Below are 26716 nucleotides of genomic sequence, written 5' to 3'. Positions count from 1 at the left end.
GACAGTCGGGACAATGACAGTAGTTTTTTCAGTAGTAACCATCTTCCTGGGTCTCACTCCTAAGGGAACAGACTTCTACCAATTCACCTTTTCAGGGTCTGAAAAGTCACTACCTGGGTGGTAGAGTTGACTCTGTTATTCAGAGTTCATCAGAATGAGCCAGGATCTGGGTTGGATCTCCAGAGACAGCAGGACTTTAGGCAACCCAGTGCTCCATGAGCACATTTGCTGTTTCTCAGTCTTGGGAAATTTCTCCACTGCTGGACTATACTAAAGCAAGCAGCCTAGGAAGGCGAGCTTGGGTAGGAGCTAATTGGTCTCCCAGAGCTCGGAACCTTTCTCCTGCAGTCTTTGTAGGTTCCGGGAACGAAGGTCAGTAGGACCGGAAGTGGAGGCGGTTGGTGGGGTTGGCGGTGCTCACGGACGCAACCCGGGCGGCGGTTTGCGAACTGCGGGTAGATTTTGTGTAGTGGTCGGTTCCCTGCTGTCTGGCGGGGTCGTGGCTGGGCGAAATTGGACAGTGCACGGAAGTAGAGAAACTAACGTCGTGCGAGCAGGACTTTCGTGACTGGGCCCATGGCCTCCTGCGCGAGCATCGATATAGAGGACGCCACGCAGCATCTGCGGGACATCCTCAAGCTGGACCGGCCCGCGGGAGGTGAGCCGGGATGGAGTGGGTGGGCTCTTGGCAAAGAGGCCGATATCTGGCGTAGATCTGAACCGTCCTCGGGTGCCGCATGTCCCTTTAGACAGGCTCTGGAGCCTCCCATTTGATTGCGGAGGACGGAAATTGAAGTCATGGATGATCCCTGGTCATATTTAGAGAATGGCGCAGACCCCAGGGTGTTACCCCTTCCCATCCTGTGCCAGACCATTCTGCCTTGTCTTTAAGTATTTTGGCTGAAGGTAAGGCCCATCCTCAGAATCCACCCAATCCTTCTGGCTTCCTTGCCTCCAGACTTCAGTGTTTTGAGGACTGGCCCTGTGCCCCCACTCGCCATGGTTCAGAGGCCTGGTGCCGTGTCTGTTTAGCGAGTACTGGGCCCAGAGTCAAGCGGTATGCAGAAGAACCTCTGTTCCCTCTCTGCAACTTGCCTTTCCCCCTAAAATGTAGACTCCAGGCCTGATGTTGCTCTGAAACTGATTCTCGGACAAAAGGGGGACAACCCCAAATCTGTGCTCTTAATTGATTGAAGGCAAATCACAGACTTCGTGGCTCTGATTAGATTAGGTTCCCCACATCTGCAAGCCCATGTGTTCCCAATTCATCTGAGTTTTACTTGGGCTCCCAGTATCCCTTTTGGGGCTACTCTTGCCAGATAAGAGTTCCCAGGACAGAAAGCCGACAAAGTTGTTATATAGTGTTGTTGTTGTAAAAGAGGATTGTTTGGGTACTGTGATGAGAATGGGGTGGTGCGGGTCGTGAGGGAGATAGAGGGCAGGTCTGAGAGGAGACTATTTAGGCTAGGTCAGATACTATAGACAGGAAATTGAATGCCAGGAAAAGTACTCAAGATACTTATAGAAAGCACATAAAGGAAATAGTGTGTATGAAAACTAGATGTTTGAAAGTTGTAGTGATTGACTGGTGATAGTGGTGTACAGGTAGAGGCCATAATTAAGAACTGATTCTTTTCTCACACCTGTTATGACTTCTGGGCTTACCCAGACTGCTAAAGCAGGCACTGGTACTCAATCCAGTGGGTTTAGCTGATACACAGATAATCCATTTGCTGCCTGAGACCACTGGGTCTTTGCCTCATGCCTGCAGTGTGTGCTCCCTTTACTCATGAGGTGGTTTATGCCTCTGAGGCCCACCATCAGCTGAGCGGACTATGCTCCATAGAGATTTGGTAGAGCCTGGCATAGTTAACTGTATAGACTAGGCCCACTGTTTAGCCTTATGGTAGGTTGCTTGGAAGGGAAAGTAGCCAACTTATCCCTGAGCAGCTCGAAGGGCTCTAGTCCTACGGAAAGATAAAAGGACCTTTCCCTATAACTCTATTGTTTAGTGACTGGCACTTGATTTTTGTTGTTGTTGTTGTTGTTGTTATTTTGTTTTTCGAAACAGGATTTTTCTGTGTATCTGTGGCTGCCATGGAACATGCTCTGTAGACCAGGCTGGCCTCGAACTCATAGAGATCCACCTGTCTCTGCCTCCCAAGTGCTGAGAGTAAAGGCATGCACCACAACGCCTGGCTAATTCTTTTTTTTTTTTTTTCAAGTAGCTTTTGCTTGTCTCTTTTCACTGAAGGACCTAAGACTTGTGAGACCTAAGACTATTTCTTGACTGAAAACTTGGTCTTTTCTTGAAGCACCTTCTTACTAGCTTGGAGTTCAGAAAGTGGTATGTGAATTAATGAATTTTTGAGACTTAGCCAAAAGCCAGGCCTGGTGGCATTCACTTATAGTCCCAGCACTTGGGAGGTAGAGGCAGGAGAATTGTCAGTTGTAAGCCACCTCAGGCTACATGTTGAGGCCCAATCTCAATAAAAAAGAAAAGTAAATACATAAATGATTGGAGACATAGCTCAGTGGTAGAGCAATTATCTAGCATGTGCAAAGCCCTGAGTTTCGTCCCCAGCACCACCCCACCCCCAAAAAGCCTGGAAACCCACTTAGCATGTATGGGATGTCCAGGACTCAATCCCCAGCCCTAAGGAAGAGTGGGACCAGCCATTGCAAACATCTAAAATACTGCCATTCCTGATTCCACACTCCACCCCATGCCCATAGCTTCTCTCCTCTTTGTCCAGTTCCCCATGTGCCTTTCCTTCTGAGTTTACCTGCCTAGGTGGCTTGTTAACTAATTCAGTGTGTCAGGTCCCCTCTTTCCTTGAATTAGAAACCTTTCTCCACAAACTCTCTACTGTGTTTGTCAAAGTTCTGGTATCTCACGCAGATTCTCAGCTGTCTGTATGTTGCCTTGGAACAGTTAGTCCACTAGCTACAGCTGACTATGTAAAATTTAAAACTCTTCTAGAACCAAGTGTGCTAGCATATACCTGTATTTCCAGCACTTAGGAGGCCGAAGCAAGAAGATCCCAACTTCAAGGCTGTCTGAACTACACTGGAAGGCCCCGTCCCAAAAAAGGGAGGGAGCAATGAGCCTTTGTGGCTCTCATTGCACTGAGGGAGAGGCTGAGCAACCCAGCCTCATCAGAGGCATTTGCAGCCCTGTTTTCCCTCTGTCTTTCCCATGTTTTGTTTCTGGATTGTTGATTGTTTGCTTTTGTTTTGTTTTGTTTTAGACCTTTTTAAATTTTTGATGTTTGTTTTGCCTGCATATATGTATGTGTACTACATGTGGGCTTGGGGCCTATGGAGATCAGAAGAGGGTATCGCATCCCTTGGCATTGGAGTTACAGATAGATGTGAATCATCATGTGGGTGCTAAGAATGGAACCTGACTCCTCTGCAAGAGCAACAACACAGAGCCATCTCTCCTACTCCTTCTGTTTTGTTTTGAGACAGGATTTCATTATGTAGTCTAGGCTGTCGTGAACTTCATGTGTCTCCTAGTGTGACCCTGAATTCACTGTCTTTCAGCTTCAGTCTCCCTGTGAGATTATAGCCACAGCACCTTGCATTTCCCATGTTTGTATGTTGTAAATACAATCACTGTGATGTCCCAACTATCTTCATACCCTCCTTTAAGTCGTGTTTGTTTACTGTTCTTAGCCCAAGTATTAACTGGCCTATTTTTTTTTCTCTTTTTCTTTTTTTTTTTGGGGGGAGGGCAGGTGTTGAAAATCAAACTAAGGGCCTCACATATGGTAAACAAGTAGGCAAACATGCTACCACTGAGCTGTGCCTCTGGCCCCATCAGAAGGTCTTTGCTGGTTTGTACCCCTCCCACAGGTAGAAGAGGCTCATGGTCCTGCACTCCACCCATACTTATAGAATGAAGAATAACAAAGGACGCCCCTCCCCATGGGCATAATATGTGTTCATGAATACTTTGTGGTCTAGAGCTGTAGGAGAAGCTCATGGCAGGTAAAGAATCTTGACACCATGTCCTCTTCTTCCCCTAGGTTCCAGTGCAGAGAGCCAAAGGCCATCCAGTGCTTATAATGGAGACCTCAATGGGCTCCTGGTTCCGGACCCACTCAGCTCAGGTGATGGTAACTCAACAAGCAAACCTGGTATACGGACCATGCCACCTATTAACCTGCAGGAAAAGCAGGTCATGTGAGTACCTGAGAAATAGTAATGGTGGTAATAATATCTTTGGGGTTCTTGCTTAGAAAAAGGGATAAGATTAGTGTCAAGGGGTCCAGCAGCCTCTGCTTCCTCTCTTCTGGACTATCCGGGGCAAAGCACTGTACCACATTGAATATTTACTTAAGAAAAGAGATGAGGACAAGCTAAAGACTGTAGAGTGGAATTAACCTGTTTGTCAGGAGCGAGGTGAGCAAGGAGAATTGTGAATATGGGGACCCTGGAACAGAGAGAACTGGGAATCTGAGACTAGACATCATCATGAGGATCTGTCCTAGAACCTTCTCCTGAGCTGTTTGGTGAACAAGGGACTAGGTTTATGTACCTCTTCCAGTTGCCTGTCTGGAGATGACAGCTCCACTTGCATTGGGATTTTGGCCAAGGAGGTAGAAATCGTGGCCAGCAGTGATTCTAGCATTTCCAGCAAGGCACGGGGGAGCAACAAGGTGAGTGCCAAGATGATGTGGTACATGTTGAAGGAGATCCCCCTCCCTCCCAGACCCTGGGTCAGACACAAACCACACCCAAACACCTTTTCACAGGGATCCTTTATTAGGCAGGAAACAAGTTAAAGTGGCTGCTTTCTGACTCATGCAGAAAAACAGCAGCAAATGACCTTGCAGGTGTAGTTTTTAAGAAGAGAAGAAAGGAAGATATGTGTTAGAATGGGTGAGGATGTGGTGGTGTATTTTGATTGGGCATGTTAATTAGGTGAACCAAAGTGGGGCTTTCGATTGCTAGACTTTGGTACTCATCCTCAGGAATGAGTCTGCCATAAGAGAGTGTCCAAATAGGAGAGTAGGCCGGGCGGTGGTGGCGCACGCCTTTAATCCCAGCACTCGGGAGGCAGAGCCAGGCGGATCTCTGTGAGTTCGAGGCCAGCCTGGGCTACCAAGTGAGTTCCAGGAAAGGCGCAAAGCTACACAGAGAAACCCTGTCTCAAAAAACCAAAAAAAAAAAAACAAAAACAAAACAAATAGGAGAGTAGATCTTGATGGCTAGCTTTAGGGATGTAATCTAACAGTTTTTAGCAAGGCAGAAGGAGTGGGAGAGAAGGGCAAGGCCTGGCAGAGCCCCAGAGTGGGCTAGGGTCCCATCATAGGTAGTGTACGGGAGCACAGTCAGCGTCTCTCCTCTCTAATACATGCTTCAGTTCCTATGGGAACAACCTTGATAAAAGGTATGCCTTATTTTCAGAAAACCAGTGTTGACTCCCAATCCTCTGTGGAAATCTGTTCTGGGAGATGTCAGTGGGTGCTAGGCTTATACCTGTGGCCTATCCTATCCAGCCCTCAGCTTCTTCAACTTTCCTTACTCTGAGTTCTCAGGTGAAAATCCAGCCTGTCGCCAAGTACGACTGGGAGCAGAAATACTACTATGGCAACCTGATTGCAGTGTCTAATTCCTTCTTGGCGTATGCCATTAGGGGTAAGTAAGGAGGGGGGCCAAAAGGAAGTGTTCTGCTAGAAGTCCCAGAGATGCAGGTTTAGTGTCAGGCTACTCAGCCCACTCAGATGCTAGGGGTGCAATGGAAGGTTTGTCAAGGCTTCCTTGCCGTCTTGCAGGGCTGGGGGAGACGATTAGGAAAACCAGGCTTGTTACTGAGATGATAGCGGTGAGGTAGGCAAGCTCCTGTGCTCGCTCAGATTCTCGCCTTCTCTCGTTCCAGCTGCCAACAATGGCTCAGCAATGGTACGTGTGATCAGTGTTAGTACTTCAGAGCGGACCCTGCTCAAGGGTTTCACAGGCAGTGTGGCTGATCTGGCCTTCGCGCACCTCAACTCTCCACAGCTTGCCTGCCTGGATGAGGCTGGCAATCTCTTTGTGTGGCGCTTGGCTCTGGTTAAGGGTAAAATTCAGTATCCATTTCCTGGCAAGGGACTGAAGAAGTGGAGCTGGGCCTAGGGCTGGGGCTGCTAGGGATACTTGATCATCCACCTATCCAAGCCTTAACTCCCTACTCAGAGAAGAGATTTTAGTCCATATCCGGCAGCCAGAGGGCACGCCACTGAACCACTTCCGAAGGATCATCTGGTGCCCCTTCATCCCTGAGGAAAGTGAGGACTGTTGTGAGGAAAGTAGCCCAACAGTGGCCCTGCTGCATGAAGACCGGGTGAGAGGACTGGATATGGGGCAGGAGAGGCGGGAACTGCCAAACTGTGCTCGTGGACTAAATACCGCCCTGTACCCCTAGGCTGAGGTATGGGACCTGGATACGCTTCGCTCCAGCCACAACACCTGGCCTGTGGACGTCAGCCAGATTAAGCAGGGCTTCATTGTGGTGAAAGGCCATAGCACGGTAGGCCTACAGCTGATTGCCTCACTGCCTTTCCCTCTTCCTGTGCCCTTCATCTGTTCCCAGTTGCATAGCTGCCCAAGTGGCTTTACCAGTATGTTGCCAGTGGGGATGCTGAACACAAATTGGTTCTCACTTGTACAGTTCACGCCTAATCTAGCTGTGCCCTGAAGGACTAGTTTTCTCTGTAGTGCCTACCCCCTTTATTCAGTCACACAGAAGTGTGAGTCTACTATGGGTCAGCTGAGCTCACTACCATCCTCATCTAGGAAGGGCTCATTCCTGCCTCTGGTCAGGAGGAACAGCAAAGCTTTAAACAGTTTTTTGGTGGTGGTGGGTTTTTTTTTTTTTTTTTTTTTTTTTTTTTTTTTTTTTTTTTGAGACAGAGTTCATCTTTTCAGTGCCTAAGTGAAGGAGCCCTTTCTCCTGATGGGACTGTCCTGGCTACTGCAAGCCATGACGGCTTTGTCAAGTTCTGGCAGATCTACATTGAAGGTCAGGATGAACCAAGGTAAGGCAAGACCTGAAAGACCCTACTCTCTACGCCCTGTCTAGAGAGTTGGACAGTTCATTCACTCAGGCCCCTTGTCTGTCTGCTTATAGGTGTCTGCATGAATGGAAGCCTCATGATGGACGGCCCCTTTCTTGCCTCTTATTCTGTGATAACCATAAGAAACAGGATCCTGAGTGAGTGAGTGGGTAGGCACAGTAGGTGGCGGGCTTGTCCATGGGCTCCTAGCCGGTAATCAGTGCCTTGTTGCTTTTCAGAGTCCCGTTCTGGAGGTTCCTCATTACCGGCGCTGACCAGAATCGGGAGCTGAAGATGTGGTGCACAGTGTCCTGGACCTGCCTGCAAACCATTCGGTAAACTAGAGCTAGGGGCTTGAGGATAGGCCAGGGATATGGCTTCTTTGAATTCTCAGTCTTACACAGTCTGCTTTTGGCTTCCTAGTTTCTCCCCAGATATCTTCAGTTCAGTGAGTGTACCTCCCAGCCTCAAAGTTTGCTTGGACCTCTCAGCAGAGTATCTGATTCTTAGTGATGTGCAGCGAAAGGTAGGCTGCTGTGCGGTACGCTGGGAAGAGCTGGTGTTGCGGGGAGGGCAGGGAGGGATATGTGACATATCCACCGCCCTCCCAGCCGCAGTTCAGTACGGGATGTGTTCCTCACACAGGTCCTCTATGTGATGGAGCTGCTCCAGAACCAAGACGAGGGCCGTGCTTGCTTTAGCTCCATCTCCGAGTTCCTGCTCACCCACCCTGTGCTCAGCTTTGGCATCCAGGTTGTGAGTCGCTGCCGGCTGCGGCACACTGAGGTGCTGCCTGCTGAGGAGGAGAATGACAGTCTGGGTGCTGGTGAGGTGCCCCAGGGTTAGGGCTGTTGGTTGGTATGTGGGAAGAGTCCAGGCACAGAGCAGTGCTTAATGATCCACACTGTCCTTTCAGAGAGTTCCCATGGAGCTAGTGCCATGGAATCTACAGCTGGTGTGCTTATCAAGCTCTTTTGTGTGCATACTAAGTGAGTGTCAGGGAGACCCGAGGTGTCCTGTCTATGTCCCCCTACCCTACTGGCCCTGGCTTGTTTGAGTATTCTGTTTTCCTCCGTTCTTGTGCTTTAGGGCACTACAAGATGTGCAGATCCGCTTCCAGCCACAGCTGAACCCTGATGTGGTGGCTCCGATCCCTGCCCACACTGCTCACGAAGACTTCAGTGAGTTAGGGAGTGGAAGGGAAGCAGGTCACACTGACATGGTTCTGAGATCTGACTCAAGTTGCTTTCCCAACAGCATTTGGAGAGTCTCGACCTGAACTAGGCTCTGAGGGGCTAGCTTCAGCTGCTCATGGGTCTCAGCCTGACCTCCGACGCATCGTGGAACTTCCTGCACCTGCAGACTTCCTCAGTCTGAGCAGTGAGACCAAGCCTAAGTTGATGACACCTGATGCTTTCATGACGCCCACCGCTTCCCTGCAGCAGGTACTTCCTCAGTGAAGAGAGGCTGGTACTGTTCCATTACCAGCCTTAGTGCTCATTCTCTGCATCTTCCCAGATCTCTGCATCCCCTAGCAGCAGCAGCAGTAGCAGCAGCAGCAGCAGTAGCAGCAGCAGCAGCAGCAGCTCCTTAACAGCGGTGTCTGCTGTGAGTAGCTCCTCAGCCATGGACCCCTCCTTGACCAGGTAAGACAGACACTGGGTGATAGCAGAACTTAGTACTGTCATGGTGACGGATTACAGTAAGACAGACACTGGGTGATAGCAGAACTTAGTACTGTCATGGTGATGGATTACAGTAGCTATCACCTTTCTGCCAGTAGGCCACCCGAGGAGCTGACCTTGAGTCCCAAGCTGCAGCTGGATGGCAGTCTGACAATAAACAGCAGCAGCAGCCTGCAGGCAAGCCCTCGAAGCCTCCTTCCTGGGCTGCTCCCAGGCCCAGCTGACAAATTGACTCCCAAGGGACCTGGGCAGGTGTGTGTGTGAGAGAGAGGTGGGGGGAGAGAGGGGGGGAAGGGAGGGGAGGGAGGGAGGGAGGGGGGGGCGATGTAAAGTACCGGGTAACAACAGGTGGAGGGCAGTGGGGAAGTTTGGAACACTCTATTCTTATGTACTTTTCCTGCTGACCCTGCTTGACCTTGGGAGCTGCATGTTTCCCCAAAGGTTATAAAAGCTTTTCATGTTCCTTGGAGTGCATCTCCTCAGCCTCCCAATGCCCTCCTTGTAAACTGTGGCCCTGCCTTTCATTTGCATGTCTCTTCCCTGTTGTACTATGGTACCAGTACCTTGTCTCTGCCTCTTACCCTTGTTACTTAAGCCTTCGTCTTTGGCTCTTCTCAGGTATCTACAGCTGCCTCTGCACTGTCCTTGGATTTGCAGGAAGTGGAGCCTCTGGGACTACCCCAGGCCTCTCCCAGTCGCACCCGTTCCCCTGATGTGATCTCCTCAGCATCCACTGCCCTGTCCCAGGACATCCCTGAAATTGCATCTGAGGCCCTGTCCCGTGGCTTTAGCTCCTCTGTTCCTGAGGGCCTCATTGAGCCAGACAGTATGGCCTCAGCTGCTTCAGCACTACACTTACTGTCTCCTCGGCCCAGGCAGGGCCCTGAGCTTAGCTCTCAGCTTGGCCTGGATGGAGGCCCTGGGGATGGGGATCGGCATAGTACCCCCTCCCTACTGGAAACAGCCTTGACCCAGGAGGTTGCAGCCCCTGACAGTCAAGTCTGGCCTACAGCACCTGACATTACTCGTGAGACTTGTAGTACCTTGGCAGAAAGGTGAGATGCTCAGAAGGGGGAAAGTATGCTTATGGGAGGGGCATTAGGATTATCCATACTGAGTCATTGTGTTTCCTTAGCCCCAGGAATGGCCTCCAGGAAAAGCACAAAAGCCTGGCCTTCCACCGGCCACCTTACCACCTACTGCAGCAACATGACAGTCAGGATACTAGTGCTGAGCAAAGGTGAGCACCAACTTGCTCTATGCTTTTTCTCTAATAAAGGAGGGCCAGCTGGTGAGCAGGCACTTAGCCCTCCTCTCCTTCCACAGTGACCATGATGATGAAGTTGCCAGCCTTGCTTCTGCCGCAGGGGGTTTTGGCAGCAAAATTCCTACTCCACGGCTGCCTGCCAAGGATTGGAAGACCAAGGGATCCCCTCGGACTTCACCCAAGCTCAAGAGGAAAAGCAAGAAGGATGATGGGTAGGAGGGTTCTGGGACTGGGACCAGGGGTGGTCTCTAAGCTGCCTGATGTGACCTTCAGTGCTCCTTGCCTATGTAGGGATTCAGCTGTGGGATCCCGGCTCACAGAGCACCAGGTATGTAAGGGAGCACCTTTCTATCCATGGGACCCCATCCCATGAGGATGGGAGGGACTTTAAGCTATTCCTTTTTATGGTGGGTGGAGATAAAAGGACAGACATTGTGTTAAGTTGTCAGTGCTTCTGGCAGGTGGCAGAGCCCCCTGAGGACTGGCCAGCATTAATTTGGCAGCAGCAAAGAGAGCTGGCAGAACTATGGCACAACCAAGAAGAGCTGCTACAGCGTCTCTGTGCCCAACTTGAAGGTCTACAGAACACTGTCACTGACCATGTAGAGCGTGCCCTGGAGACCCGGCATGAGCAAGAACGTATCCTTGGGTAGTGGCACAGCATGGCAGTATGGTAGAGCAGCATTCTTGTCTTAGGAGATGCATAGGTCCTGTTCCTTAGCTTCACCACAGAGCGGCGGCTGGAACGAGCACTAGCTGAGGGGCAGCAGCGGGGTGGGCAGCTGCAGGAGCAGCTGACGCAGCAGCTGTCCCAGGCCTTGTCTTCAGCTGTGGCTGGGCGCCTAGAACGCAGTATAAGGGATGAAATCAAGAAGACAGTTCCTCCATGTGAGTTTTTCATGAGATTTCTTTTTGGGTGGGCCATGTGGGTGTGGGAAGCTTTTAAACTTCTTCTGGTTCCCTCTGTCTTTCATAGGTGTCTCCAGAAGTCTGGAGCCTGTGGCAGGTCAACTGAGCAACTCAGTGGCTACCAGACTTACAGTTGTGGAAGGCAGCATGAAAGAGAATATCTCTAAGCTACTCAAGTCCAAGGTGAGACGGGGTCCAAGATGGAAAGTGTGGTTAGGCAGGCCAGACTGGACTCAGGCTTTCAACTTGACCCTCCTTATATTCCAGAACTTGACAGATGCCATTGCCCGAGCAGCTGCAGACACATTACAGGGACCAATGCAGGCTGCCTACCGGGAAGCCTTCCAGAGTGTGGTACTGCCAGCTTTTGAGAAGAGTTGCCAGGCTATGTTCCAGCAAATCAATGACAGCTTTAGGCTAGGCACACAGGAATGTGAGTGGCGTCATAAAACCCAAAGTGGTAAGAGTGGTTGTACTCTTGCTGTCATCCCTTTTACAGTATCTGTTGTCATCCTTTAGATTTGCAGCAGCTAGAGAGTCACATGAAGAGCCGGAAGGCACGTGAACAGGAAGCCAGGGAGCCTGTGCTGGCCCAGCTTCGGGGCCTGGTCAACACACTGCAGAGTGCCACCGAGCAGATGGCAGCTACTGTGTCCAGCAGTGTTCGGGCTGAGGTGCAACACCAGCTGCATGTGGCTGTGGGCAGGTGTGTGGGCAGGGCTCTGGGGGAAGTGGTAGGTTTAGGAAGGGCCAGAACGGGCTTCCTATCCACCTCATCGGTCACTTCCCTTTACAGCTTACAGGAGTCCATTCTAGCACAAGTACAACGCATTGTTAAGGGTGAAGTAAGTGTGGCACTTAAGGAGCAGCAGGCCACCGTCACTTCCAGCATCATGCAGGCCATGCGTTCAGCTGCTGGCACACCTGTCCCTTCTGCCCACCTTGACTGCCAGGCCCAACAAGCCCATATCTTGCAGTTACTGCAGCAGGGCCACCTCAATCAGGCCTTCCAGCAGGTATGACAGCGTTCGGCGTAGTAATCCCCTGACAAAGATGTCTCCTGATAGGTCTACATATCATATGCCCACTCCCCAGCAGACTCCGGGCTGTCTGGCAGACTGGTTCTTTGGCTTTCTAAGCCATTGCCCCTGTTGTTCCGTCATGCTAGACCACTTTCTTCCTACCTCAGCCCACCTTTCCTCGTGACCACCTTTCTCAGGAAAACTTTGTAATCTGATTTTCTTTTCTTTTCTTTTTTTTCTTTTTTATTTTTCGAGACAGGGTTTCTCTGTGTAGCTTTGTGCCTTTCCTGGATCTCCATCTGTAGACCAGATTGACCTCGAACTCACAAAGATCCGCCTGCCTCTGCCTCCCGAGTGCTGGGATTAAAGACGTAATCTGATTTTCTTTTTTTTTTTTGGTTTTTCAAGACAGGGTTTCTCTGTGTAGCTTTGTGCCTTTCCTGGAACTCACTTTGTAGAACAGACTGGCCTCGAACTCACAGAGATCCGCCTGGCTCTGCCTCCCGAGTGCTGGGATTAAAGGCGTGCGCCACCACCGCCCGATGTAATCTGATTTTCTAAAGTGACTTTACAGTCCTGTCCGAGTCTCTGAACATCACTTTTGGTTTAGACTTTGGTCTCCTGCCCTTAGGCCATACACCTCAGATAAGCAGGCATTCCATCCTGGTGTTAGGTATAAGTGTGCTCCCTTGCTCTACTCCAGGCCCTGACAGCAGCTGATCTCAACCTGGTGCTGTATGTGTGTGAAACTGTGGACCCAGCCCAGGTTTTTGGGCAGCCGCCCTGTCCACTATCCCAGCCTGTGCTCCTTTCCCTAATCCAGCAGCTGGCATCTGACCTTGGAACTAGAAGTGACCTCAAGCTCAGGTGAGTGGGGCAGTCAGGGACCAGAAGACAAGCAAGAGGTAGGGAAAGAGAGAGAGCAGTTTGAAGCAGACATCTGCTCTTACCTGACTCCCATCCCTAATTTTTCTATCCGTATGAGGCTTAGAAACTGTCTTTGTCATTATCCCTCTGGGCTTCAGTACCACCAGGGGGCACTCCTACCTGCCGGCATCCAGCTATAACCTGTCCTTTCCCCTACCCCCAGCTATTTGGAAGAGGCTGTGATGCACCTGGACCACAGTGATCCCATCACTCGAGACCACATGGGCTCTGTCATGGCCCAGGTACGCCAGAAGCTCTTCCAGTTCCTGCAGGCTGATCCACACAACTCACTTGGCAAAGCTGCCCGGCGTCTCAGCCTGATGTTACATGGCCTTGCGACCCCTAGCCTCCCTTAGCTGTTTAAACAGAGATGGGGTGACACTGAAGACCAGTCTGCAGGTCTAGGCCAAGGCAGGGCCATGTCTGCTGGTTACCTGCCCAGACCTCCATCTCTCGTGTTTGGAGGGAGGTAGGGGGCAGGACACACTGGTAGTGGTCTACTGATTGTGGTAACCAACCGGGTTAGGCTGGGCCCAGGGTAGGTATTGTGCCTTCTTGGGTCCTGCCATGCCTGAAGCATGACCCCAAGATCGTGATACCACTTGAGTTGAATTTTCCATGTTCCTTTTTACCTCTAATTTGGATCTTTTTGTTTTTGAAAAACATCGAGAAATTCAATTAAAGGCTTTTGGAATAAAACAAAGTATGTGTATGGTTTTGATTTGTCTTTGGTGTGACTAACTGTTCTCTCCTCCATCTGGGAAATCTGTCTAAACCAGCCCACCCTGGGGGTCCCCTGGCACCCATTCTCATCTGATAAACTGTCTACTCATATCTCCCCTGTCCAGTTCAAGCAAAGCTCCTCGAGCCAGCTCAGCATCGACAGGTCTCCTCCCTAGGCGATTTTGCCCTCTGGGGTCCTTCCTTGCTCCCCTGCCAATCTGGATACTGGAGGTGGGGCTGACAGCGAGGCCCCGCCTCCAGCTCCCATCCAATCAGGATCCCTTCCTCCGGGGGCTGGGCCCACAGGCGGCTCTCCAAGCCTCTAGCTCCTGCACTAGGCTTAGAGCCAGGGATGATGTGCTGCTGCCACCACTGCCACTGGCGCTGCCGCTGTCAGCGGCGACCCTGTGCCCTGACGCTGTTGCTGCTGCTGCCACTGCCACTGGGTGAGTGCGAGCGTCCTGAGCCCAGGCCGCAACCCTTCTCGCAGGTCATAGGCAGACGGGATATAGGGTGTTGGAGCAGAGGGGTTAGAGTCGAGCCCAACAGTAAGAGCTCTAGGAAAGTGTGATAGTGGTTTCAGGTGGACAGTGTCCTGCCAACAGCTCAGTCGTGGGGGAAGAACTTTTAAATTCTGTAGCCCCTTTTCTGACAAAGGGAGTTTGTGGCCCCTAGTAGAACTCAGGCCATGGATCCCTGAGCTTAGAGTGACTAGCTTTGGTCCCCACCCTGCTTGCTCGGCTTCAGCAGAGACACTTGTCTTTGGGAGAGGCAACGGGGGGTGCCAGTTGAAGCTCATGAAAACTACAGAAAGACTGCCTTCTGCCCAAAACTTCATGCTTCCAGAGCCTATACCCCTGCATCCCTGTCTTTGACCTAGAGCCCCAGAAACTAGAGAAGGAACTGAGCTCTGGACCCAACGCCCCCTTCCTGTTCCCACATCTCACACCTCCATGTGCATCACAGTCCAGATCCTATCTTGAGAGTCAAGACAAGTGATCTCCAGATACCTTGAAGTTCCCTGGGGGCACCTCTTTCTCCCTGAGTCATGTCCCCAGAGCACTACCAGGTAAACAAGGTCCTGACGAATGGACCCTGGCTCATTCTCTCAACCATTCTCCATTCCCACCCCACTCCTAGTCTTTGTACCCCATCTAGCTGTGGCCTCTGAGGGCCTAAACCGCTGTGATACCATATACCAAGGCTTTGCTGAGTGTCTCATCCGCCTGGGGGACGGCATGGGCCGTGGAGGCGAGCTACAGACCGTCTGCAGGTACCAGCAGGTGGGAGGCATGGGCCGGTGGGAGGCACCACCCAATAATCTGTGCCACTGGGCTAGCAACCGCAGGGCCTTGACTCTCTTCCCACTCTGAAATCTGCTCTAACTCCCCTAACCCCATTCTGTAACAGATCCTGGAACGACTTCCATGCCTGTGCTTCTCGGGTCCTGTCAGGCTGCCCAGAGGAGGCCGCTGCAGTGTGGGAGTCACTGCAGCAAGAAGCTCGCCGTGCCCCCCACCCAGATAACTTGCACGTCCTCTGTGGCGCCCCTGTGAGTGTTCGGGAGATGGTTGCTGGCCCAGAGACCAACCAGGAGACACTGCGGGCCACAGCTCCCGCCCTCGCTCCAGCCCCGGCCCCTTCATTGTTTGCTGCTGCTCTGGCACTTGCCTGCCTCCTGGGGCCTCTGGCCTAAACCGTCTGGTTGGCTAGCCAACAGTGCCCTTGCCTCCCATCACTGCCTGCAGTGGCCGCCGTGTGGGCTCTGCAGAGTGTGCATAATTTCCATTAAAGGTATTTATATTTGCATCAAGCTGGTTTCTTTCTCCTAGCTGTGGCCCTCTTGGCAAAGGCAGGGGCCCCCAGAAGCCGATCCCAGCATGGAATGGGTGTGGCTCAGGACCTCCACAAGGGACTCATTCATCCTTACAAACATTTATTTCATGATGGCCGCGTTGAAGTTTCTTTCCATTACACTATAGATCCCAGGAGTACCTTGGGTCCCAAGAGCCCTAGTAGAGACCAGATCTGCCGGAATGCACAGCCCTTCTGGGCCTTCCCAACCCGACAGGGATGGGGGGGGGTGGGGATCCAGTGGAGTCCAGAACTCACCCCTAGTGGCTAGGTGAGGTCTTTCTCAGGCTCCTTGTAGCCTCCTGATGCCTTACCTGCACCTCCCTCTGCTAAACTATCACCTCAGCCTTCAAGACATGCGCAGCAGACTCAGTGCTCAGTCTTCTCTCTGCGGTCTGGACTGGACTGTCCAAAGGGAAGCCCCTGAGTCCACATGCAAACCCCTGACAGGATCTGAAGTTACACAAGTTGAAGCCATAACAAGGGGTGGGTGGTCTGGCTCCTGCTGTCCAGAAGCTTGCTCTTTGGGGTTTGCAGTGAAGAAACAAAATGATTCAAGAAGGTGTTTTGGAAGCAATAAAATGAGAAAATATGTGGTGTGTGGAGAGCCCCTTTTCATTCCAGTGGGGCCAGAAGAACAGAGAAGGTTAACACGGTGTCTTTTTTTTTTTTTTCTTTTTTTAAGATAGGGCCTTCTTTTGTAGTTTTGACTAGCCTGGAATTCACTATGTAGACCAGGCTGGCCTCAAACTTGGAGTGATCCTCCTGCCTCTACCTTGGTGCTGGGATTACAGGCATATGCTGCCATTCCTAGCCTTAAACACTATGACTTGTGGACTTTGCCATGCTGCTTCATTGGCTTCTGTTATTCACTCCCTCTACTTTCTGGGTTGAGAAACTGATGCTTGTGTTAAGCTCCTTCCCTCTTACCTACAAGGTCTTGCATAAACCATTTCTGTATTCCTGCAGAACCAGCTCTACCTACCTAGTCCTTGAGGACAGGAAGTAGCACATGGGACATGATCGCTCATATGGACAGCAACCTTCTAAGTGGTTTGGAAAGGCTAGGCAAAGTATTTGCCACTCAAGCATGCGGACCTCAGTTTGACCCCTAGGACCTAGGTAAAAAGTCAGTGTGGTGGCATGCACTTTCATCCTTGAGAAGGCAGAAACAAGTAGATTTCTGGGGCCTGCTGGAGAGCCAGCCTAGCCTAATCTGTGAGCTCCAGGCCACTAAAAGAGCCTATGTCAAAAACAATGTAAATGCCACCTGAGGAATGACACCCAGGTTGACTTTGGAGAACACACACACACACACACACAGGCCAGTGAGACAGCTTGGCACTCGGAGAGTAAAGCCATATGGTAGAAGGAGAGATCTGACTCTGATGAGTTATCCTCTGACCTCCACATAGGAACGGTTGTATGTGTGCACATGTACTCATGTATAAGGAAATAATAAGGTGACAGGTGGTGGTGTCGCACACCTTTAATCCCAGCACTCAGGAGGCAGAAGCAGGTGGATCTCTGAGTTCAAGGACTTCCTGGTCTACAGAGCAAGTTCCAAGACAACCAGGGTTATACAGAGAAACGTGTCTTAAAAAACAAAACAAGCAAACAAAAAATAGATAAAAATCAAAATTTGTCATAAACAAAAAAAGAAGTAGTACAAGAAAGGTGAGCTGATGTGGAGAGGGATTTATAAAAGAGAAATGACATGGCGGGGGAGGAGAAACAGGTGTAATGAACTTTGTTTAGACCTGAGGTGACAGGTGCCTCTAGAGACCTCTTCCCAAGGATACAGGAGGAACCCTACCTCTCCCAGCTTCCTAAACATTCTCCCACTATGGCTGGCTCGACCCTGCCATTAACGACCCTTCTCTCTACCCTGACTGTACCCTTGTTCCCACACTTTACTGACCCAGTTTTTTTTTTTCAAAATTTTATTTTTATTTAGGTGCATTCATTTTATATGCATGAATGTTTTGCCTGCATTTATTTATGTGTACCATGTGTGTGCCTGGTGCCCTCAGAGTTCAGAGGAGGGTGCCACATCTGGAATTGGAGTTGTGGAAGTTTGTGAGCTGCCACAGGGGTACTGGGAACGGAACCTTGGTATCCACTAGAACTCCAAACCTCTGAGCCAGCTCTCTAGTCCCTCGTCGACACAGGTTCTGAGGCCCACCTCTATCAACCAGTTGCTGTTAACCTCTTCTTACTCTTGAAGGAGGAAATCCTGAGCCAGGCTGTGGTGGCACACAGCCTGGCTTCTAATCCCAGAACTCAGAGGCAGGCGGATCTCTGAGTTCCAGGACAGCCTGGTCTACAGAGAGAGTTCCAGGACAGCCAGGATTACACAGAGAATCCTGTCTCAAAATAACAACAAAACCCCAGCAAAACAAAAACAAAGCAAAACAACCAAAACACACACACACACACACACACACACACACACACACACACACACACACACACACACACATACACATACACACATACACACACACACACACACACACACACACACACACACACCAAAAAAAAAAAAAAAAAAAAAAAACAAAACAAAACTCTACAAAACCAAAAATCCTGAATCTGCTGCCTTTGACCACCAGAAATTTTCTGGAAGAACAATGGCATTTCCATTTTGGTGGGGGGTGTATCTTTTTTGTGGGGAGTCTCACTATGTAGTCCTGGCTGTCCTAGAATTCATCACATAGACCAAGCTGACCTCAAATGCATAAAGTCCTGCCCACTTCTGCTACTTGAGTACTGGAACTAAAGTTGTGTAGCACCTTGCTAGGGCTATATATCTGTTTTACAAAATGCATTTAGTGTGTGTGTGTGTGTGTGTGTGTGTGTGTGTGTGTGTGTGTGTGTGTCTGTGTGTCTATGGGTATGAGTGCTTGTGGTATGCCACAGGACACATGGGGAAGTCAAAGGATAACTAGCAGGAGTCAATTCTCTCCTTCCACTATACAGATTATGGGGATTGAACCATGCTTGGCAACTATCTTGCTGGCCCTGTACATCTACATTTTTTATTAGAATATCCTTTCCTAGTTCTTTCTCTCTCTCTCTCTCTTTCTTTCTTTTTCCGAGACAGGGTTTCTCTGTGTAGTTTTGGTGCTCTGTAGACCAGGCTAGACTTGAACTCACAGAGATCTGCCTGGCTCTGCCTCCCGAGTGAGTGCTGGGATTAAAGGCATGTGCCACTGACCCCCACTGCCCCCCCCCCCGTAGTTCCTAGTTCTTCTTGGCCAATAAGAAACAGCTATATCTTGCTTAGTATCACCTCTTCTAGGAAGTATTCTGTAACTCTGAATGTAAGCTGAATTAAACTACCTCTAGATAGACACAGAACTTGTGCTTTTCCCTGTCTCTGTATAAAACTGGTTTATAATCACCCAAGTCCCAGTGAAAATTCCCAAATGTGGACTCCTCAAAGGTAAGGGGTACTTTTTGTGTCTCTGGCACCCAATATAAAGAGTGCACTATGGGGTCTGGAGAAATGGCTCAGTGGTTAAGAGCACTGGTTGCTCTTCCAAAGGACCCGGTTCAATTCCCAGCACCCACATGGCAGCTCACAATTATCTGTAACTCCAGCTCCAGGGGATCCAACACCCTCACACAGATATACATGCAGGCAAAACACTGATGTACAGAAAATAAAAAGAATAAATTATAAAAAAAAAAGAAAGCGTGCACTATGGAGTATGGGGAATGAAAGAATCTAGGCATTGTTATGGTCAGTAAGACCTTGGACTGAGAATAAATCCAGTGTACAGGATATGTTATTTTGGGACATCTCCCTCAGTCTGGGCATATGGTTTGGGGGGTGGGATATGCTGGGGCTTCAGGTCCTAAAAGTTTTCTAGACCAGGTAAATGGCCAGGAGCAGCATGCTTCTCTGAGCAGGGCTGGCTGCTCTGGCCAGCCATTGTTGGGGATTACCATCCTCATAAGTGACCTATTTTTACCCTGATGTTTCACTCCCTAAGTCCCTACTCTTCCATGGGCTGGGTTGGGAGGATAAGTGGGGGAAGAATTTGCTCTCTGGTCAGGGGCTTAAAGGCTTTATGGGTTTTATCTCAGAGCTAGAGCAGAGGGGTGGGATGATAGCCAAGATGCCGGGGCCTGGGCACAGCTGCCTAGGCCTGAGCATTAGTGACAGTGTTCTACAGCTGTAGGTCTATAGGCAAAGTATAATTTATTGTCCAGATGTTCTGGGTCCAGCTGCCATCACATTAGCATACTTCCAATGCCACGCCTGTGCTTTTCCTTATAGCCCAAACCATGGTGAATATTTGAATAAATATTTGTTAATTTATTTGCCAAATATCTGTCAAATGAATGTGATGTTTAGATTTCTGACTGTCATCAACCCTGGAATTCTATATTATTTTTTACTTTTTTTTTCAGACAGGGTTTCTCTGTGTAGCCCTGGCTATCCTGGAACTCTCTCTGTAGACCAGGCTGGCCTCAAATTCAGAGATCTGCCTGCCTCTGCCTCTCCAGTACTGGGACTAAAGGTGTGCACCACCACCGATTGGTTATATAGGTTTATAATCATAATAAGACTAGGGAAAAAAAAGACTAGGAAAAACAGTATGTAAAGTGGTGTGAGGGAGATGTCTTCCCTAAGAGTTCATACAACAGTGGAAATGTCAGAACTGAGATTTGATCGCAGGTTTGGTCCCAAAGTCAATGTTCTTTTTTAAGACAAGGTCTCACTGTGCAGCAGCCCTGGCTGTCCTGTCTCTATATAAACTATGCTGGCCTTGAAGCCACTTGTTTCTATATTGACCATGCTGGCCTTGGAACCTCTGAAGATACACCTGCCTCTGTTTCCCCAAGTGCTGGGACTAAAGGTGTGCATCATGAAGTTTGTTAAAGTCCATGTTTTTAGTAATTCCACTACACTTTGGGAGACAATTTTCATTGTTGCTATTTTGAAATAAGGTCTCAGTTTATATTCCAGGCTGACCTAGAACTCATATAGCCTAGGTATTCTTGACCTCTCACTGCAATACTTCATTAAATTCCTGAGTGCCAGGATTACAGGTGTGTGTAAACACACTGGTAAATTTTTTTTTTTTGAGACAGGACATCAGCATGTAGCCCAGGCTAGCCTCAAACTCAAGCCTTTCTTGTTGCTGCTTCCAAAGTACTAGGATTACAGGCTACAAGTACCAACATATTAGGCTTTGAAACAACTTTTTTTTTTTTTTTGAGACAGGGTTTCCCCGCGCAGTTCTGGCTGTCCTGGAACTCAGCGATCCATCTGCCTCTGCACACACACACACACACACACACACACACACACACACACACACACCCTGATTGCTGGGATTAAAAGGCCTGTGCCACCACGCCCAGATTGCTAAGGATCTTTTAGAAATCTTTAAGGCCTGGTCTACAAAGCGAGTTCTGGGACAGCCAGGGCTATACAGAGAAACCTTGTCTTGGGGGGAAAAAAGAAAAGAAGAAAAAACACCCACAACTGTCTAGAAGTTGTTCCAAAACTGACTTTTCCACAATTCAGAAATGAACTGCCGTAATTAACACATCTGTTTGTCTGAAGTTGTTTCAATCGCAATTTTAAAAATAAATTTTAAGACTAGCGTGTAATCCAGTATTCCAGGAGGCCGAGAGAGAAGGAAGGATTTGCGAGAGTTCGTGCCCGGCTTGGACTACATAGTGTGTATTCCTGGTCAGCCAGAGCGACAGAGTCAGATCGAGTTTCAGATAAAACAGAACAAACAGATTTAATTAATGAAATCTATGTCAGCCATCTGCGGAGATCCACAAGCAGCTGGAGAAACCTCTGTGCTCCCTGTGTTCTCTCCTCGCCTTTCAAGAGCCCCTTCGTCTCGATAATCTTTGACATTTCCTCCCAGATGCTCTCAGTCTTTACGTTTCCCAGCACACTTCCCTCCCGCCGCCCTCCCCTAGCGGCTTCGAGCCACAAACAGACCCACCCCCCGGGAGAGCCCTTCTCCGCCCGGAAGACGTTGATTGGCAGGCCCTCCGAGGACGCCCACCGCGTACACCGACCGGAGCGTCCGCCTCGCTCCCTGCCCGTAGGCCGCCCAAGTTTGTTTTGGCGTCAGGCGCGCGCAGTAATGACGCCACGACGCTGACGCGGGAGGATGGCGGCGGCGTCCGTGGCCTGGGCTGGGAGACGGTGGGCTGAGCCGCCGAGACTCCGAAGAGCCCGCCGCTCGCGCGAGGTGAGGCCTTCTTCCGGCTCGGGGCTTCGGCCTGACCGGCGTGAGGGGCTGGCGAGCTCGGCCGCGGCGTGGGCTTGGCGCTGCCGGGCCGCCGCAGTGCAACTCCGAGCCCTCGGCCCCCGTGCACTGGGGCCTCCGGGCTGGGGAGCAGGCCGGGCCGTGGCTACCCACGGTCGCCTGGCATGGCCTCAAAACCTGCGGCGGCGTTGGGCCCGATGGACTTGGTCAGCTGCTCAGCCGTCCCGCGTCCAGCGCGGGTCAGGTTGATCTTAACCTTGTGTGCGGCGCCTGCTCCCACACCCTTCCTTTGCGAGTAAACGCCAGGGTCGTGCGGGGGCCATCGATCGCTCCCCTGTACTCGCTGGAAAAAGGGCCAGAGTCCAGCTGGGTCGCTTGCACGACAAACCGGTCATACTTACAAGGAGAGCCCCATCCCCGCTCAGTCCTCTACGAAGAAGCTACTGCAGTGATTAATTCCCTCCCCCAAATCACTAGTTAAAGCTGCCTCCCTAGTCACTGTAGGGAAAAACTAAACCTTGTACCTTGCGGCATTCAGAGCTCTTCATAATGTGATGAGGCCTAGCCCTACAGTCAACTTTTGGGCACTGTACTGCGCGTTTATGTAGTGTATTGTTGAGGCATGTGAGCCTCCTGTTAGCTCCGTGGTTTCATACCCTTGAGGTTCAGATAAGCTGCTTTCTCGGTTTGTGAAACTCTTCTTTCATTCCACCCTCCCCCACCAGTATAGGAAACTTACATGTGTCCTTTAAAATCTACCAGCGATGTCTTTTCCTTGGAACACTCCCTTGCTTTCACATAGTGGTAGTGTTTGGTTAAAGCTACTGTGACACTGTCTTTTGAATGGATACAGATTAAGCCATAGTATGGAGCGTCTGTCATAGCCAGCATCTGAGGTAGTCTTAGCAAACACCTATGTGTGTGATAGGTGCTGCATCCTCTTCAATCTTAATGACCTAAAACTGTCTTGGAGGAATTTTTCAAGATACAAACTCAAGAGTTTTACTCTCTTTTAATTTTTTGAGACAGGGTTTCTCTGTGTAGCTTTGGAGCCTTTCCCAGAACTCACTCTGTAGCCCAAGCTGGCCTCGAACTCAACAGAGATCCGCCTGCCTCTGCCTCCCGAGTGCTGGGATTAAAGGAGTGTGCCACCACGGCCCAGCTAAGAGTTTTACTCTTAGTAGAAATGGTGGGATACAGGCAGGCAGTGGTGGCATATACCTTTAATCCCAGCATTCGGGAGGCAGAGGCAGGAGGATCCAAGACAGCCAGGGCTGTTACACAGAGAAACCCCGTCTTAATTAAAAAAAGAAAGAAAGAAAAAAAAAAAGGTAGGATATACTTCTAATCCCGACATTCATGAGATGAAGGCAGGATAATTAGTAAAGGCCAGCCTAGGTTACACAGTAGGTTTAGGACCATGAGATCCTGTCTCAAAAACAACCTAAAGCCCTGGTAATGGGGTGCATACCTGGGATCACCGCACTCCACAGGCAGAAGCAACAGGATGCTCAAAAGTTGAAAGACAATCTGATACGGGTTCGAGGCTCTCTTGGGGGAAATTGATTTCACTGTTTTTTGTTGTTGTTGATGGTGGAGATTGAACTCAGGGCCTGTACTTTTATCACTTAGATGATAGTAAGCTACATGGTCAGCTTATGATTTGGTTTCAGAAGTTGTGTGGTAGCTCAAATGCTATAATCCCAGCATTAGGGAAACTGAAGGAGGAGGATTACCTTGGGTATGAAGCTATCCCAGACTGTATATCGAGTACCATGTCAGCCAGGGCTGTATAGTGAGACCCCATCTCATAAAACAACAAAAACAGGAAAGAACCAAGACATGAGATAGAAATCTGTATTTTTAAAGTTTTTAAGTCTTCCTCCCCCTGTATGGAGATTGATCCCAGGGTGTTTTGCATTCTACCAACTGAGCTGAATCCCCATTTCAGAAATCCCCATTTCAAAAGCAGGGCATGGTGGTGCACATCTGTAATCCCAGCATTCTAGAGGCTGAGGCAGGAGGATTGCTATGAGTTTGAGGTCAGTCTTGCTTGTATGGTGAGTTCCCCAGACCATCTTGGACTACAGAGTAGGACCGTCCCTTGAAAAGAAAATGAAAAAAGGCTGAAGCTAATGACATTACTACACTTCTTGGATGAAAATTTTGTGTTATTGCCTCAGGAAGCTACTGGTCTTGTAGACTTGTGTTGTGGATTCATTACCCAGACCTTGGGAAGACTTTGAAGACCTAAATTAGATTACTGGCTTTTTTGTTGTTGTTTTTCGAGACAGAGTTTCTCTGTGTAGTCCTGGCTGTCTTGGAACTCACTCTGTAGACCAGCTGGCCTCGAACTCACAGAGATCCTGCCTCTGCCTCCCGAGTGCTGGGATTAAAGGCGTGCGCCACAGCTGCAGAGCCAATTACTGGCTTTTTAGGATCCTGAGAGTCTTTCAGTTCTATTTGCCCAGATCCAAAATAGGAGAGTCATGTTTACTTCAGTAGATCTCAGTAGATTGCAGATGGGTGAGCTAGCACACATGAAATGCTTAGTACAGTTGAAATCCTCTAAGTCGAAGCCAGTTTACCATAGTGCCTTTCGTCACTTTTTTTCCTTTCAGTGGTGGGTGTTAAATCCAGGACCTATGCGTACTAATCAAATAATGTCAATTATACTACTGAGCTATTGAGCTAGCTCCAGAAATTCTCATCTTTCTGCCTCTCTCTCTCTCTCTCCCTCTCTCTCTCTCTCTCTCTCTCTCTGGAAATTTTCATCTTTGTGTGTGTGTGTGTGTGAGAGAGAGAGAGAGAGAGAGAGAGAGAGAGAGAGTATGAGAGAGAGAATGGGTGTGTGTATGAGAGTGTATGAGAGAGAGAGTGTGTGCGTGAGAATGTGTGTGTATGTGAGAATGTGTGTGTGTATGAGAGTGTGTGTGTATGAGAGAGAGTATGTGTGTGTGTGAGAGAATGTGTGTGTGTATGTGAGAGAGAGTGTGGATGTGAGAAAGAGAATGTGTATGTGAGTGTGTGTGTGAGAGAGAGTGTGTGTGTGAGAGAGAATGTGTGTGTGTATATGAGAGAGAGTGTGTGTGTGTATGTGAGAGAAAATGTGTGAGAGAGAGTGTATGTGTATGTGAGAAAGAGAGAATGTGTGTGTGTGTATGTGAGAGAGAATGTGTGTGTGTGTGTGAGAGTGTGTGTGTGTGTGTGTGTGTGTAGGTGACAGTTGGTTCCTTCCGCATGTTGTCAGTCTCAGGTTGTCAGTCTCAGCAGCAGGTGCCTTCACCCACTGAACTCTCCTGCCAGCCCCATTGTGGTTGATGGTTTTGTTTTGTTTTTCCCTAGTACTGAGTGTTGGACCTGGTCAAGAACTCTAGCAGTGAGGTATTGCCCCAGCCCTCTTCTTCACTTTTGGTTTTGAGATAGGATTTTACTAAGTTGCCAAGGCTGGTCTTGAACTCACTCTGCAGCTAAGAGAGGTCTTGAGATTTTCCTACCTCAGCTTCCTGAGTAGCTTGGATTATGGGCCTTGTCCACCAGGCCAAGAAAATGTCATCTTTTAAAGTTATTCTTCATATTGAAGTGTGTGTAGAAAGCTGCCTTGTGTTTTGTGGTTTCTTCAAGGTCACTTCTAGGCATCAGAGAACTCTGATGGCACTGCTTCTCATCAGATAGATGCAGTTGGCCACTCCCTAGAAGGGCTTTGGGATCTTAACGCACTAGAGGATAAGTTTGCTGAGTAAGCAAGTTCTCTAGGTCTAATTGTGATCCTGTGCTAAAATTGTATAAATGAGCCAGAGAAAGTTCAACCTCCAGGAAACTTGTTTGCCTTTGACAGTGAGCTGTAGTTTCACATCTCTGATTTTCTTGGCACTTGGGACAGAATGCCCTTGAAGCTCCGAGTGCCTGTGGAATTTGAAATAGATGCTGAGGTCTTGTGTCAGAGTCACAAGGTCATAGTTAACTGAGTGAGAGTTTGATTTGGCCTGTTACTTGGCTTTGTAGTATGAGCGTGTTATATGAGCAGCTCTGCCCTGCCTCAGCGCTTAAGCAGCTGTGTGATGATGTGACCGTTCTGTAAGCAGCTGAAACCATTGACCCTTACACTGCAGTGGAGCTGAGAGCAGCTGTCTCCATTGGTCCATTGCACAGCAGTGCCATTCTCTGCCCATCTTGGCATATGGAGAAAACCTGAGAAGTAAAGCTCTAGAAAGAGGTAAGCAATCCTGATTATTGAGAGCTGGAAAGAGGCTTATCTAAACACCCTTCCCTTCCAGAAATCTTAGTATTAGATTGGCTAGGTCATCACTGCACTGATTTTTGATACAATTGCATTGTCAGGGTATTAGATGTTAACGTAATGAAAACGTGATGTTTTCATTTGCTGTAAGGAAATAACCTGAGAGACTTTCAGGCTACAGGTTTGAAGTGGCCTTTCAGGGCATCATAAGAATGATGGTCAGCCGGGCTTAGTGACACACACCTTTAATCCTAGCACTTGGGAGGCAGAGGCAGGCAGATCTCTGTGGGTTCTAGGCCTGTCTGGTGGTCGCCGCCGCCGCCGCCGCCGCCGCCACCACCACCACCACCACCACCACCACCTGGCTTATTGTTATTTTATGCACTTTGGTGTTTTGCCATGGGTGTTGGGTTCCCTGGAACTAGAATTACAGACAGTTGTGAGGTGCTATGTGGGTGCTAGGAATTGAACCCAGGTCCTCTGGAAGAACAGCCAGTGCTCTTAACCCCTGAGCCATCTCTCCAGCCCCCATATCTGTATTTCTGATGGTGGGGTGTCTTAGAGTTGGGCAACATGACAAAGTGAGGAACATAAAGGAAACTTTGGAAATCTCACTGTCAGCAAGATGGGGTTGCTGTCTACCACTGTTACCATGGAGGACAGTGTGTTCAGCTGTAGTCCTTGGACAGTGGGGTCTCAAGATAACTATTTTCTAATGAGAAGTCATAGCTGGGCATGGTGCTGTAAGACTATGGTGCCAGCTACTCGGGGCTGAGACAGAGGGATTGCTTG

General features: G+C 49.4%; 3 protein-coding genes across 8 annotated transcripts in view; all 3 read left to right on the top strand.

Annotated features, from left to right (window-relative positions):
- Window positions 1-388: 388 nt before the first annotated feature.
- Window positions 389-13559, top strand: Edc4 (enhancer of mRNA decapping 4). 4 transcript variants are annotated; one of them, XM_052728587.1, is made up of 29 exons: window positions 389-658; window positions 4035-4191; window positions 4556-4667; window positions 5550-5649; window positions 5891-6080; window positions 6187-6334; window positions 6416-6520; window positions 6919-7028; window positions 7121-7204; window positions 7286-7381; window positions 7470-7572; window positions 7692-7872; window positions 7963-8035; window positions 8136-8227; window positions 8304-8491; window positions 8565-8692; window positions 8830-8983; window positions 9350-9786; window positions 9867-9971; window positions 10058-10210; window positions 10290-10326; window positions 10460-10637; window positions 10731-10886; window positions 10975-11090; window positions 11175-11340; window positions 11427-11613; window positions 11704-11923; window positions 12633-12796; window positions 13020-13559. In XM_052728587.1, exons 1-29 carry the CDS (start codon window positions 577-579, stop codon window positions 13210-13212), a joined length of 4215 nt encoding a protein of 1404 aa, XP_052584547.1. In that variant the 5' UTR covers window positions 389-576; the 3' UTR covers window positions 13213-13559. The 4 variants fall into 4 exon arrangements, with proteins under 4 accessions (XP_052584547.1, XP_052584546.1, XP_052584545.1 ...); XM_052728586.1 differs by having other exon boundaries at window positions 8827-8983; XM_052728585.1 differs by having other exon boundaries at window positions 6904-7028.
- A 301-nt stretch (window positions 13560-13860) lies between these two features.
- Window positions 13861-15388, top strand: Nrn1l (neuritin 1 like). 2 transcript variants are annotated; one of them, XM_052728589.1, is made up of 3 exons: window positions 13861-14025; window positions 14738-14852; window positions 14990-15388. In XM_052728589.1, exons 1-3 carry the CDS (start codon window positions 13932-13934, stop codon window positions 15273-15275), a joined length of 495 nt encoding a protein of 164 aa, XP_052584549.1. In that variant the 5' UTR covers window positions 13861-13931; the 3' UTR covers window positions 15276-15388. The 2 variants fall into 2 exon arrangements, with proteins under 2 accessions (XP_052584549.1, XP_052584548.1); XM_052728588.1 differs by having other exon boundaries at window positions 13866-14025; window positions 14720-14852.
- A 6070-nt stretch (window positions 15389-21458) lies between these two features.
- The window catches only part of Pskh1 (protein serine kinase H1), a 35881-nt gene continuing 30623 nt past the window's right edge, over window positions 21459-26716 (top strand). Inside the window, exon 1 of one of the 2 annotated variants that reach the window (XM_052729811.1) lies at window positions 21459-21666. The gene's annotated coding sequence lies outside the window, so the exon portion shown is untranslated. The remainder of the gene's footprint in view (window positions 21667-26716) is intronic. The other variant, XM_052729810.1, reaches the window with a different exon arrangement.

Source organism: Peromyscus californicus, unplaced genomic scaffold (genome assembly GCF_007827085.1).
Source record: "Peromyscus californicus insignis strain IS unplaced genomic scaffold, ASM782708v3 Scaffold_8__1_contigs__length_139910024, whole genome shotgun sequence".
Taxonomy (NCBI): Eukaryota; Metazoa; Chordata; class Mammalia; order Rodentia; family Cricetidae; genus Peromyscus; species Peromyscus californicus.
Note: the sequence above shows the minus strand (reverse complement) of the source record. Positions and strands in the feature narration are given on the sequence as shown.